Below are 14332 nucleotides of genomic sequence, written 5' to 3' on the forward strand. Positions count from 1 at the left end.
TTTGTTTCTTCCAAAGTGAACCTTGCCCAAAGTCTAACATATTAAAATTATATTTAAATAAGCAGCGCAGAATACTAATAAAAAGAAAGCAAAATAGGTAATCATCCTTAACAGGCTTGGGGCCAGTGCGGTTTTCAATGTGTTAAGACCTTCAATAATCAGTATTTACAAAAGACATTTAAAAGTTAATTTTCCAGCTTTGACTGTGGGGAAAACAAAAAGAAAATCTTAGAAGAAGCTCCACCGACTCACCCCATACACCAGCTCTCCGACCATGCCATTCCACATCTTGGTTTCGGGATCTCGGGCTCCGTACTTGCCATCTGAGACGATCTTCAGTTTGTACTGGTAGCCCACATGCTTTGCTATCTCTGCAGCCAGCTCCACGATGTAGCCCTCGTACTTATCATTCCCCACAAGCTGTTCGTGGTTCTTCTTCAGCATCACGTATGGAGACTCCTGTTGGATGTGGGGCAGCCATGAGTAAAAACAGATTTTTTATGTGTTTCTTTTTATTTTCCTAAAGTTTTAAAAATCATTTACAGGAACTCACTCAACAGCTTCTGAAATGATTTCCCTGAAATTAGTGTGTGTTTTGAAAATGAAGTGCTATCTCTTGTTCTAAACCGAGGCTTAGGGCAAAAAAAAGGAAAAAAAAGCACTGGCCCCCAGATATAATTGTAGGTTTAAAGGTTGAGAAGAAAAGAAAATTAAATGGAACTACAAGGCATTATTTTAGCTTTGTTCCCTGAAGGTAGGTATGCAATTCATCCACAAAGACCCTCTAAGTAGGATGAGTGCGACTGAATCGTGCACTGAAAAGCACATAGCATGCAACAAGAAAACAGGAATTGGGCAGCATTGTTAGAGCCGAAGAGACATGAGGTATGATTCAAACGAGCACCTGTGTAAGTGCGTGCATGAAGACAATGAAGCTGACAGCTCTCTGAAACCAGGATAACCTCTGCTCCAGGGCCACATTGTTCTTCTTGTTACATCGACTACTGCACATCTCACACTGATTGACTTGCCTGAGAAACTGCAGCTGGCACTACACCTGGGGCTCCACTTTCAGAAATATGTATTTCATACAGAATTAAAGTCGCCTCAGTATAAATTGTCCAGCAGCACTAAGAAGGCCTCAATTCCCACAAGTTGTTATGTGTTCCTGTTTTAAGCGAGAGTTTTCTGCTGAGCTTAGAAAATCCTTCCATCGTGTTCACCAGTGTCTAGATAAGGAGGCGGGGTGTAGGGAGGAGAGGGTTTCCTATATGTGTTACAGCTATCTGTATTCTCCCGCTCTTTATGATCCAGGTGAAGGTAATCATTGTTGCACATAACTTGAGGCTGGTAGACAAATGGCACCCTGGGGAGGCAGTGAAGAGAAAGGACTGGCGTGCAGCGCTTTCACAGTGTACGCACTGGCGCACGCAGTCATAGACAAAGACAGGGCACACGCAACTGTGACCATGCCCACTACACACACACACACACACACACACACACAGAAATACACACACACATGTACAAATGTGCACATGGAGATGTGGCAAGGCATACAAAAGGTCCTCCAGGACTGAATCACATTGACCTCGAACAGCTCCACTGAGATCTGCTGTCACTCAACCACATTAAATACAATACTCAGACACATTCGCTGTACATTTATACACACAAGAGCACTTGTGCACCTGAACAAATGCAACTACACATGTAGAAGTTCATATTTTTAATACGTTTTAAAAATTCAATCATTTTCTCTTGTGTGCTGACATTACCCAATATATTTTAAGGGTTATACACACTAAAGGCGACAATAACACAAAAATCAGGCATGCTAAGATTAGACACATTTCACTCTTTGTCTGATTTCAGTGCAAAGCCGCAGTCATCAGCAAAGGAAGCTTTGATGCCCCATTAAACCAGTTGTGCCTCATTTCTCCACATCTCCAGGCCTAGTCTGTGGGCACAGGCTTGGACAGCAGGGACTACAGTGAAGAACTATGTGATATCAACACAGCAGCAAAACAACACCCACCCGTAGGCAACGAATCAGAGAGCACAGAAGTTAGAAGGTGTAAAAACTCCTGCGCCTGTGCTCCTCACACCTTATCTCTTCTCTTAGCTTCCAAGACAGAAAACTAATTTATCTTCCCGGAGAAAAGGACACTGACAGGAGATTATGTCAGAGAGAGTTATTTTGGGGGCTTACTCCGGAGACTCCAACTCTTGGGTTTAAATAAGGATTTTAGGCATACTTTCGAAAGTAGATGTCAATAGACTACATGTCAGGATTTTCCTTTGCAGCTACATTAGTGGCTACTTTCTTATATTTAACTCAGTAATCTTATTATAGTAATACTACAACAACCACTTGATTGGCTTTTCAGTGAAAATGATTCTAACAGGATCTCTGGTCTTCCAGTTGTACTGCAGACAGCTGAAGTGGCAGAAGCTACATGCATGCAGAATGTATTCCCGGCACTTCACATGTTCCACGTTGTGTTATGTTACAGCCTCATTCCACAAAGGATTCAATTCATTTTTACCTCAAATTATAAACATATTACCCCATAAAGACAAAGTTTTCTTGAAATTCTTGTAAATGTAGTAAAATTTGAAAACTAAAATATAACAACTACATAAGTATTGAAAGCCCTGGCTCAATATTTCAATCTTCTCTCAAGCTATGTCAGGTTGGATGGGGAGCGTCTGTGCACAGCCATTTTCAGATCTCAAGTCTGGGCTCTGGCTGTGACACTCTAGGACATTCACAGAGTGGTCCTGATGCCACTCCTTTGTTACTTTGGCTGTGTGCAAAGGGTCGTTGTCCTGTTGGAAAACTGGGGCTAAACCAGAACATTCTGGAGCTTGTTATAATCAAGGACACGTTGCTGCATTCATCTTTCCCTTGACCCTGACTAGACTCCCTATTCTTACTGCCAAAAAACATCTCCAGAGCATGATGTTGCCGATGACGCACTGCATTCAGGGCACAGAATTCAATCTTTATTTCATCAGAACAGAGAATTATTTCTCGATATTTGAGAGTCCTTTAGGTGCCTTTTGGCAAGCTCCAAGTGGCTGCCCTCTGGCCTCTCTCTCCTGGAGTGTTGGAGAGTTGCTTTCAAACAAAGAATGTGTTTAGTTAACTATGTCTAATCTCTGAGATTATGCACTCTGTTTTTCTGAAAAATAGCCTAAAGGCTTGAAAACTGGGTACAAAAAAACCATGTAAGCTATCAATCTCCTTTTCTCGCAGCTGAATGGATTGCATTAGGGTTCACTTTGGGCTTCATTTAAGCTGAACTGACTACTGCAGCCATTTTGCACTAGTTTGTTTAAACATAATTATATCTGCTAAGTGGCAGAGATAGTTGGCTTCTGAAAATTTCTTTATCTTAATTACAACTTGGAGGCTGACTGGAAGAGTTTTTCTCCTCTCACTGGCAATGATGTCTATATATGCAGCCAATGGCTCTAAAAAGAGTGCACAAGTTGATGTGTACTGATGTCTTTTCTGTTATTCTACATTGTTTCTTGCCTTCATCAGCTCCACTAAGAATCTTTTATCTGGTGAGCACTGAAGTCATCTGAAGGAAGGCGTGTCCCACAAAAATCCCACAGTCATGCAGTCTTTCTATACCAGAACTCTGTAAAGGCAGCTAAAGCAGCTTTCCTATCAGATATTATTGAGACTAATAGCCACAACCCGCGAATGATATTCAAAATTTTTAATTCAGTGATAAATTCCTGTCCGGACTCTTCGAGCTCGGCCTCTCAGGCTCTCTGTGAGCAATTTCTTATTCATTTTAGTGGAAAAGTTTTATTACTGAAGGCTTCACACTCTCACTCTCTTGTGCTGAATCCTGTTCCGGTTTTACGATGCATGTCCACCTTTTCTCACTTTGAGCTGTTATCACTCCCCACTCTTAAGGGAATAATTGAACAATTGAGAAACTCAAATTCTGTGCATGATATCCTTCCATCCCGAATTATCAAGGAAAGTTTTGAGGAATTTGGGCCTTGCATCTTATTTTTAATGAATTTATCATTGTTAGTGGGCTGTGTCCCGACTGCTTTTAAACATGCGGTAGTGCACCCTGTTCTTAAAAAAAGTAATTGCGATCAGAAAGACCCTGCCAATTATAGGCCAATCTCAAAACTTCAGTTTTTATCAAAAGTTTTAGAGAAAGCCGTCTTTCTCCAAATACAGGCTTACTTAGTTGCAAAAAATATCACTGACAAATACCAGTCTGGCTTTAAGCCACACCATAGCACTGAAACGGCCCTGCTAAGAGTCTATAATGATCCTCTTGTATTTGCTCACTCTGGTCGCCATGCTGTTTTAGTTTTATTGGATCTCTCTTCAGCCTCTGACATGGTTGATCATAATATACTCTTGAGGAGGCTAGAGCATGTTGTAGGCATCAAGGGTTCTGCCCTTAACTAGTTTAATTCTTACCTCACAGATAGATCCTTCTCTGTTGTGATGGGAGGATACTCTTCCTTTGTTGCCCCTCTCTGCTGTGGTGTGCCCCAGGGGTCTGTATTGGCCCTTTATTATTCTCTTTGTATATGCTACCCTTGGGCTTCATATTTGAAAAATACAATATTTCTTATCACTTTTACGCTGATGACATTCAAATCTCTTGTCAACTGACTGATGATTTGTCAGCATCACTGAACTCCCTGTACGATTGCCTGAGAGAGGTTAAAGATTGGCTGTCAGATAATTCTCTCATTTTAAATGAGAAAAAAGCTGAAGTTATGGTGTTCGACAGCCATATTCCTCGAGACCAGCCTGTTGCCCTGCTGGGGCCCCTAGCTAACTCTCTCTGATTCTATGCGTAACCTGGGTGTCTATTTGGATAGCTCCTTTAAGCTTGATAAACAAGTATCATCAGTAGTTAAATCTGTTTTTTTTCAACTGCGCCAGATTTCTAAAGCTAAGCATTATATCACACAGGGACCTGGAAAAACGTATCCACGCTTTTGTGACCTCCAGGTTATATTATTGTAATTCTCTCTACTGTAGTGTCCAAGCCTTCTCTCTTCGAAGGCTGCAACTCGTTCACAATGCTGCGGCTCGCCTTCTTACTGGAACTAGAAAATTTGACCCTATTACTCCGGCTCTTGTTGATATACACTGGTTACCAATCAAATATCGCATTGAGTTTAAAATCTTGCTACTCACTTTTAAAATCCTGGATAACATTGCGCCCAGCTACCTCACTGACCTCCTCAATCTGTACATTAAGATCATCAGGTCAATTACTCCTGGCCCAACCTAAGTTTAGACTGAAGACCAGAGGCGATCGTGCCTTTGCTTCAGCTGCACCCAACCTTTGGAACAGCCTCCCTGCTTCTATTCGAGCCTTGGACTCAAGATTGAAAGAATATCTATTTGACTTGGCTTTCCTCACCAGTTAATACCCTTTTAAATCTTTTAAATTTTAAACTTTTAAATCTTTTATAAAATTTTATAAAATTTATTATTTTATTATTAATTTTACTGCTGTTTTTGTCTCAGCAGATTTTGTATTTATCTAACTCTTCTGGTCTGTTAGTGCCTCTATCCTGTCTATGCTAGTGCCCGATTTGTACCCTGTTATTAACTTATGTTGACTCTCCATATTACTGTGAAGCACTTTGGTGTGCCTTCGGGTTTTTAAATGTGCTATATAAATAAAACTGTAATGTATTGTATGCAAAAAAGAAAGCTTTCACAGGATTCTATACAGTCCTGTGAAAAATGAGGCTCATCTCATGATTCAGTAGCTGGTAGCGCCACCATAATTTTAAATTACTATTTTTCTCTATGACTTTATCAGTCTCTCACATCATTGTGAAGGAATCTTCACCCACTCTTATTTATGAATTTGCTTTAGTTCATAAAGACTTGTGAGCATTTGTTTAAGCACATCTCTCTTAGGTCTCCCCACAATATTTAAATCAGGTTGACGTGTGGACTTTGACTGGGTCATTGGAACTACTTGATTCTTCTTCTGTTGTACATTTGCTGCTGTGCATGGGAACAATGTCCTGCTGAATGACCCAATTTCGCCGAAGCTTTAACTGTCAGAGAGATGACCTCACATTTGACTCTAGAATGCTTTGCTATAAAGAGCATGCAAGACTTCTAGGTCCTGTCTCTGTGAAACAGGCACAAATCATCACTCCTTTCACCACACTGCTTGACTGTAGGTATGATGTGTTTGTGCCTATATGCTGTGTTCAGTTTGTAACAAACATAGTGCTGTGCATTATGGTCAAACATCTCCACTTTGGTCACATCTGTCCAGAGGAAATCATTGCAGAAACCTTGTGGTTTGTTCAAATGGATCTTTACCAATCTAAGACATGCTGCCATGTTCCTTTTAGAGAGAAGAGTCTCTCCTGTCAACTCTTCAAAACAAGCCATACTTGTTCAGCCTTCCTCTAGTTGTACTGTCACGAACTGCAACATTTAACATGCTAACTGAGGCCTGCAGAGTCTGAGATGTCGCTCTGGAAATTTTTGCAGTTTCTCAGTTTCGCGTCGCACTGTCTGATCTTGAGGTGAGTTTGTTGCGACTTCTACTCCTGGGAGGATTGGTAATCTGTCCTGAATGCCAACTTGTCAATATTTTTTTTCACTGTTGAATGATTGACTTCAAACTGTGTGCAAATGGTCTTATAAACCTCCACAGATTGATAGGCAGCAACAATTGTTTCTAGATATTGCTGGTGTCTTCCCTCCTCAGAATTGTGTTAACATACACCTGAAAGCTCCAGAGCAGCAAACTGCCAAAATGTCTTCCTTCATAGAGATGCTCATACTTGCTGATGTAGGTTGTATTTTTTCACAAGACTGCAGAAAGTCATGTGAAAACTTTTTTTTTTTCACATGACATATAAGTTAAGCTGCTTAATTTCTAATTCTGGTGTGCATATACCTTTCACATATACATTAGAGCCATTAAAGCCACTTTTCACTGCAAAAAAAAACATTTTCACTTTAAAAATATACCACTAGTAAAAATTAGGGAACCAGTTCATAGACAAGCTACTGAGAACATCCTGTACCTCCAGGGATATATTGTACTAACTTTAATATCCTCTACTGTACTATAGTCAGATATTATCAGCTATGATTACAAAATATAATGATACGTGTCACAAGAATGGATTAGGTCGAATCTGACCTCACTTGCAGACCATTTGTGTTACTGCCAATAAATACAACCTGAGACATGTTGGATGACCTAATGATGACATTTATGGTAAAAAAAAAATAAAAAAATAAAAATTTAAAGGATGCACTGACATACCACAGCCTCATATATAACAGTTACTTTGTCTATTTCATGAGAAGTTCTAATGCTGCACAGACACTTCTGCTGGTTCTTTCTAGTCTGCCTGTTTTTTTTATGTGTGTTGACATTACCACAGAGATTATGTTGACCTTTTGTGAGCTTTTAAAAGTGCAATAAATGTGTACTATACCAACTCTAACAGTCATCAACACTGTATGTCAGGCATGAGATTCTGCACTTCAGATGTACACGGAGCAATAAAGTTATACTGATACTCATTGTTATTCTGAGCAGGCTTCAGTCAGAATGAGAGCAGTTAGAAAATGTAGCTGGGAAAAGAAACAAGAGAGCAAGATACAATTGCGGACGCCTGCTGAATTCTTTCAGGGTCGTGAAATTTAAGGAACTCTACCATGATAGAAAATATGTTACTATTACTTTATCTGTTTCAGTCTCTCAAATTAAACACCCTCGTCCCCTAAAAAAAGCCCTTAACCTCTGTTTGTTTGAGTTTTTTTGTTTTTAACTCATACTTACCAAGATAGTGGTGACTATGTAAGTTCTGTTCAGCAGTGGGTAAGTCTCGTTGCTCCCTCTCAGGCTGGCTGTGGTCACGTACTTCTCATCTTCATTCCAGTAGCCGACCTAAGGCAAGGAGAATGTGTCACAAAGTAGGGCTCGTGTTTAATTAACTGCCTAAAGTGAAACTGACTATATGAGAGAAAAATAACTTTTACTCCCACTCAAAGACTCGAGCTTAAAGGCAGTTTATCATATTTCAGCTTATATTTAAGTCCAGCTCAATGACCTATCAAGCTGATTTAGCAGCTCTTACTGTGAATGACTGAAATCCCAAAAGAGACATGTATGTGGAGTGCACAAAATTTAATTGAAATGATGAGCTGTATTTAATAAAAATGTATAATTTATCAGGCATTTCAGATAAATTCAAGTACTTAAGTCTCCTCACTGGATAGCTTCTCCAGCGCAAGAGGAAAATATGAATTTCCTGCTATTTCAAATAAACATTCAGTTGCATTTGCAAGACTGAAAACATACCAAGAAGTAAGGTAAATCCATGTCTCTAATTTACCTTTCACCCTTAAGGTATTTGCAGCAGTAATGATGTACTCATTTGGGAGCTGCTCAGTGAGGTGTGAGAGTAAAAAGCTACTCATACACTTCACTGAAGGTAGTAGGAGATTTCTTGTTAAATGTAAATCTTAACTTTTTAAATTAGAAACTGGCTCTTTGGAGCATTCAGTCGTTTGACTACAGTACAAGGTTTTAAAATAAGCTACAGGGTTAGTCAGACACATGTAATAAGACTGCATACATATTGTCTTTTTAGAAAGGGGGCCCTTGGGCAAGAATGAATATCTTAAATCGGACCCTCAGGCTCACCTTCTTGGGTCCAGAGGGGGCCAGTTCCATGACACTAACAGTGTAGTTGGTTCTGCGGCCTTTCTCATTAAACTGAATGTGACCAGTCAATCCATCTATACGGACCTGTAATGGAGTCAAAGATATCGAATAAGTAATTCAGATCCTCTCACTTCCTTGGCTGGTACGGCTGCCCCGTAACGTGATATTCAACCAGCGTTTCAGTGCTAGGAGCAAGCACTCGCACATCATGCTAACATGACATGCATTCTAAGCGCAACTCGCATGTTTTGTGTCGTTTTCATTTGTGAGTGTCCGCGCGTCACTGTGGACATAAATGACAGACGGTGTGCACGTATGTGTGCAGAGTGCACCGTGTTTGTCTTGGCTGTGTGATGGAATTAATTGAGCGAACACGAACGGCTTCAATCTCCAGTCTATCTGCAGGCAGATGGCGAGACTGATTCGGAACAGGCCTCTGCGCAGCCACTCTGCAGACAGCGCCTTGGGCAGCACACTCACACAAGCACTTGTACTGTACGTAAATCCTCATGAACACAAAAGCAGTTTTTATATTTCCATATTTTGCGTGAATGGTGTTGAATGGCTTGAACTTAAATTTTCTTTTTTTTTATTAGCGTTCTAAATTTAATCCAAATAACTGTCCGTGTTCCTCAATGCACATGCGGGTCGGCGTTCGTGTGTCTCTGTGACATTAAGGAGTCTCACAGCCAGTCCAGCATTTTCATCGCCAAATATTACATTTCTAAACTCAATTGCTGATGTCATATTTCATGATAATCACAGTCGAGTGTTATTGCCTGCAGGTTGTGTTTACTAGCTATGATGTCACATTTGATACTGGAGAGCTCTCCAACGACTTAATGTGAACTTTACACGACAGAATGAGACCTAATTTGTTCAGCCAGCCCAAACTCAGGAGCTGTTAGCCAATGTGCCACTCAAGAAATTGTGTGAGTGTGCACGAGGATCTATGTATTTATGCGTGTGTGCATTAGTGTGTTCCTCTCCACGTGTGCAGACCTGCTGCAGGGCTCTCTGGATGTCTATGCCCTGTCCCCAGGGAGCTGGTGGGTTGGCTAGGCATTCTCCAGCGTTGCCCCTGCGAGATATGTCTATCCTCTGTCTCCTTAAATTCTGAAAGGCTGTGGACATGACTTTCACCCCGTCATATGTTAGAGCACCTGTGTACTGCAGAGAGCAAGTTTAATTCAATTACATTTCATGTCACAAACACTAGAAGCGCTTTGCTTAAACATCAGAGACTTCATTTCTATAACTTAAACTTTAGGTTACTTTCTTATGCCTGTAAATACACAAATACCTTGATATGGTATCACTCTCAGCTTGGTATAGATAAATAATTGCTATAGCAGAAATCCAAAATCCAAAAAGCATATTCAGGTAAGAGTTACCTATTATATAGACACTAGGCTTAGAGACTTATGGAAGAAGAAGAAAGTAACTCAGAAATTTAAGGGGTAGTACTTTGAGTCCAGGCTTGGGCACTTTGGAGTCCTTATTATCAAACTCCATCCACTGCTGGACGATGCGGCTCACACTCGGCTCTGAGTTGTTGACGAGCTGAAAGCCGGTTATGTTTGCCCCGCCTTTCCTCAGATCTGTCAGATCGATGTCCAGAAAACCCTGAGAGGAAACCAGACAGAAACAGATTACACACACATACTCACACAGGTACAGAGGATATGTTAACTCCCTGTGAAATCCAGCTGATATGTTCTTCTACAGCAGTGGATTGCAAACAGGGGTTCTGGTTATCCAGGCGTCACAAGAAAAAAACCCACATGTAAAATGGATCTCGCCTCTACTTTTGAGCTTCATAAGCAGTTTAGCTTATAAGCAGATGGATGAATGGATCAATTATCATAACTTGTTAAAAACTGCATCAAAGGGTTTCAAGCAGGTGAGCATTTTGTAAGAACACTGTCCAAAAAGGTTTTGGAACCAGCAGCAGGGCACCTAACATTTGGTGCCGCTGGTTGGGTAATTTAGCTAACTTTATTACATTTTGAGTACTGCTTTAACTGTGCCATCACAAGTTCAGGTTTTAATTTCTTAATAAAGAAAAAAAATCTTTCATTTTTACATAGGGAGATCATCCCATTGAGCAGACTTCATTTAGGTCTTTCCTGAGGGACAGAAGTAGTGAGAAAGAAAATAGAAAACCTCATTACATGGAAGGAGCAGTCCGGCACTAATCTGTGATAGACGGAGTCCTCATATGCTACTGTTAACAACAGCAGGATCAAAACCTTATAGGCTACTGTGAACAATGCAAGGCGAGCCTCAGGCAAAGAAGAATGGAGGAAGAAGCGATTTACTGTAATGGTATTTCCTTCTTGTATCCCCCCCCCCAAAAAAACTATTATGTGGAGAGGGCTGTTTTTCAGAGGTAGAAAGTAGGAAAGACAGTTTCAGTCTCTCAGCAGGCTTCCTGTCAGCGTGGGGAGAGGAGGAGGTAGACAAGAGGGACCGGGTGGGAGTGGAGACAGAGGAGGAAAAAAGATTTGTCTGTGATTTGTCTGAGGTTTAAAAGCAAAGTTTTGATTGATGAGGAGAAAAGGTGCCTCTCTCTGGATTGTCTCCAGCGTACCATCCGTTTTCTTTCTTCTCTGCTCTGATGTTGTTGTTGTTTTTTATCGTGCCATTTGAAGCCTTGGCTCTTTTTATCACATCCGTTCCGAATTCGCGCTTGTTTACTGTGTTTTGATTTTCATACAGTCAAAAGAACTGAAGAAAAACAAAGAGGACTTGCTGTTCCCTAGCCTAAAGTTATCTAGAATTGTTTTTTTTTGGTTTTTTTGCCCTTTTTCATTTAAGAGAAGAAGAAAAATACCCCAAACATATGCGGGCAACCAAGAGGGGCAGCATTCAGTCTGCTTTAACAGCCGCATTTCCCTTAATGTACCTGTATGTGTTGCCAGGTGTCCATATTTCTCAGCTCAACAGACAGACTTATGTCTTTTTTCTGCTCCATGAATGAGCTAATGCTGTGCAGTCAGCTGAGGAGGTTACTATAGAAACTAGCCTTTGCTAACACAGGACGTAGATGGGGGATGTTCCCGACAGAATTGTAACCACAATTTAAGTACTTACTGAAATTCAGTCTGTGCTCAGAATCAACGCACACAAGCACACATGTGCACTGAGGTAAGTAAATTAACTAAAAGGTCCAAGGACGTATAAAGTCATTTTCTTTCTTTTTTACCCCGTTTTTTTGGTCCAACATTTTAACGGGCCCATTATAAATGACTGTGGCCACTTTGTATATCATCTGTTATTACCGTCTAAGCTTTATCGTTTAAATTTAAATCTGGCAAACCGGTTGGACAAGGGAGATTGAGTCAATCTAAAACGCCAGCAGTGAGAAACTGTTCAAGCCAGCATCTGCATATTAATGTTGTTATTACCACAGCTTCTGTTGATGCCAGTTTTCTTTTCATTTAGCCACATTTATCGAGTGTTGTCAGGGTCTAACGTGTGTGTGGCGAGGAAAAGGCAGCAGACAAAGAGAGCTAATGGATGTATGCTTTCATACACTGGCTGCCTGACCTTTTTCTGTTGCTGTGAGTCTGCACAGCTTTCTGTCACTGTCGCAAGTCTCCCACTTGTGTTGCTGTGATTTCTATAGCTGTGGCAGTGAAAGGATATTTGACTTAGCTGAGCTGCAGATGGAATGAGGGTAAAACCAGACAATTCTATTGGGTAAACACAACTATTGAATTGGCAATAAACTACTGAAAGTTTGGAATCCAGTTATGAAATGAAATATAAGACAAAAGATACAATTTACATACATTTATATAAATTCAAATAAAGTGTGAATGCAGAGAAGAATAGTGCCGTGCAAAAAGTCCTGAGCCACCCCTGATTTCTCTCTTTCTCTTAGAAAATGAGAAATAGGCACAGTGAGTTACTGAAATCTGCCAACATATATGAACATTTATTCTTCAACAGAACCTGAACTCTTTAACACAAGCTTTCTTTTAACTTTATTTTAAGTGGTCTTCATGCCTGATTGTATTCCATTCTGTATTTTTATATCCAAGTATGATTTACTGCATTGGCAGTGTGTTTGGGATCATTGTTGTGCTGAAATGTTACGTTGTTTCCAGTCATATGCTTTCCAAATAATATTACATCAAAATCTGACGGTACTTTTCTGCATTTATAATGGAGCCCCAAATCATGATAGAGCTTCCACTGTGTTTTACGGATGGTTGTTAACCCGTCTACTTAAATAATTTCCAATCAATCTCCATTGAACAGTAAATGGACCAACTAAGGCATCTCTCAGGTCTTGTGTCAGGTCTTTGTTGGTTTTGTTCCCCTGTTTTTTAAGGAAATGGATACCGCTCATTTGCTATAGTTAGTATTTTTTAAGACCCGCCACTTCTTCTGTTGTCCTCAACTTTTTAAAGTAAACAGTGTCCAGATAGTTTTCAGTTAGTAAGTCTTTAAGAATCAACATGTTGGAGGAAAAATACTATTTTATGCTTGTCAAAGTGTTTTATCTTTGGCATTTTTTGTAGATTCAACTAAAGAAATGGAAACAAATGACATGTTTTTGTGACAGACTGCTAGTAATAAACTGTTGAAAGACTTGATTTAAAATAGATTCTTTGCTAAAGTGTCTGTTATGTGTCAGCACATATGATTAGATGATTCATAGGTAAGCGCTAACTGTGGCTTAAAAAAAATATTTGGAAATGGTCAGGTACAGGAAGTGGACTGAAAATGGGTGAAAAATCAACCAAAGAACTTCGGAAATGCTAGAGAACTATTGCTCAAGACGTCTTAAAAAATTACAAGAACATCTGGCTTCTTGGAAGCAAAATATAATTGGTTATTGGTGGTTATTAAGAAATTTAAAAAAATGAAAATAGTCTTTCTTACCAGATTAGCCAGAATATAGTGGTAGCTCTTTGCATTCTTTCCTTGATCTACAATCTGAAAGATAAGAACAAAAGAGACATAAAATAAAATGCGTGCCACACACACGAGCACACAAGGTTGTTTCGAATATATTCATGTGTGAGAAAGTGCGAGGAAGGATATGACACTCTCTCGGCATCACACCACAGACAGGACAGTGTAAAGCATTTGATCTTGTGCAGGACAGGCAGAAAGTAGGTTAACAGGAAATCAGAGCAAAGGGACTGGCCTTTGAACATGTTGGCTTTGAGAAAATGACAGTTCTGGAGTCAAAGAATGTCCTTTCCTCCCTTTCCTGCCAGTGATGAATGGTTCTGCTATGGAAGAAGTGTTCTTACAGCACTGCTGTCTTTATGCAGATATTTGTTCCAAAGAAAATGGCACAATATCTACCAAGCAAAATGTATCAACAGAAAATTTTGATACATAACCCGAAGAGGGAACAACTTAAAAATTAAATATTAAAAAAAAAGAAGCAAAGACGGAGAAATATACACAGTTTAAGACATGAGGCAGACTCTTCCTAATCCTACTAGTCTTCTCTCTGCTCTCAGTATTGTTCCCTTGTGAGCTCTGGTTTGATCTTTGATCTGATATTTAAATATTTTACAGAGTTCTACTTCCCTGGAGCTCCATCAAGGTCTAACAATACCATGAAATAATGCAGGCTGTTA

General features: G+C 40.0%; 1 protein-coding gene across 2 annotated transcripts in view; it reads right to left on the bottom strand.

The window, feature by feature from the left end:
- Window positions 1-14332, bottom strand: part of gria1a (glutamate receptor, ionotropic, AMPA 1a) — a 74105-nt gene that overhangs the window by 28734 nt on the left and 31039 nt on the right. For both annotated transcript variants that reach the window (XR_003274165.2, XM_026188844.2), the window contains exons 5-10: window positions 13620-13673; window positions 10191-10349; window positions 9726-9893; window positions 8703-8807; window positions 7836-7943; window positions 253-459 (exon numbers count right to left, since the gene is read on the bottom strand). Coding sequence is in view for 1 of the 2 variants with exons in the window: in XM_026188844.2 (XP_026044629.1) it covers window positions 253-459; window positions 7836-7943; window positions 8703-8807; window positions 9726-9893; window positions 10191-10349; window positions 13620-13673 (801 nt within the window). In the remaining variant the exon portion in view is untranslated. The remainder of the gene's footprint in view (window positions 1-252; window positions 460-7835; window positions 7944-8702; window positions 8808-9725; window positions 9894-10190; window positions 10350-13619; window positions 13674-14332) is intronic.

The sequence above is a fragment of the Astatotilapia calliptera genome, chromosome 2, assembly GCF_964374335.1.
Source record: "Astatotilapia calliptera chromosome 2, fAstCal68.1, whole genome shotgun sequence".
NCBI lineage: Eukaryota > Metazoa > Chordata > Actinopteri > Cichliformes > Cichlidae > Astatotilapia > Astatotilapia calliptera.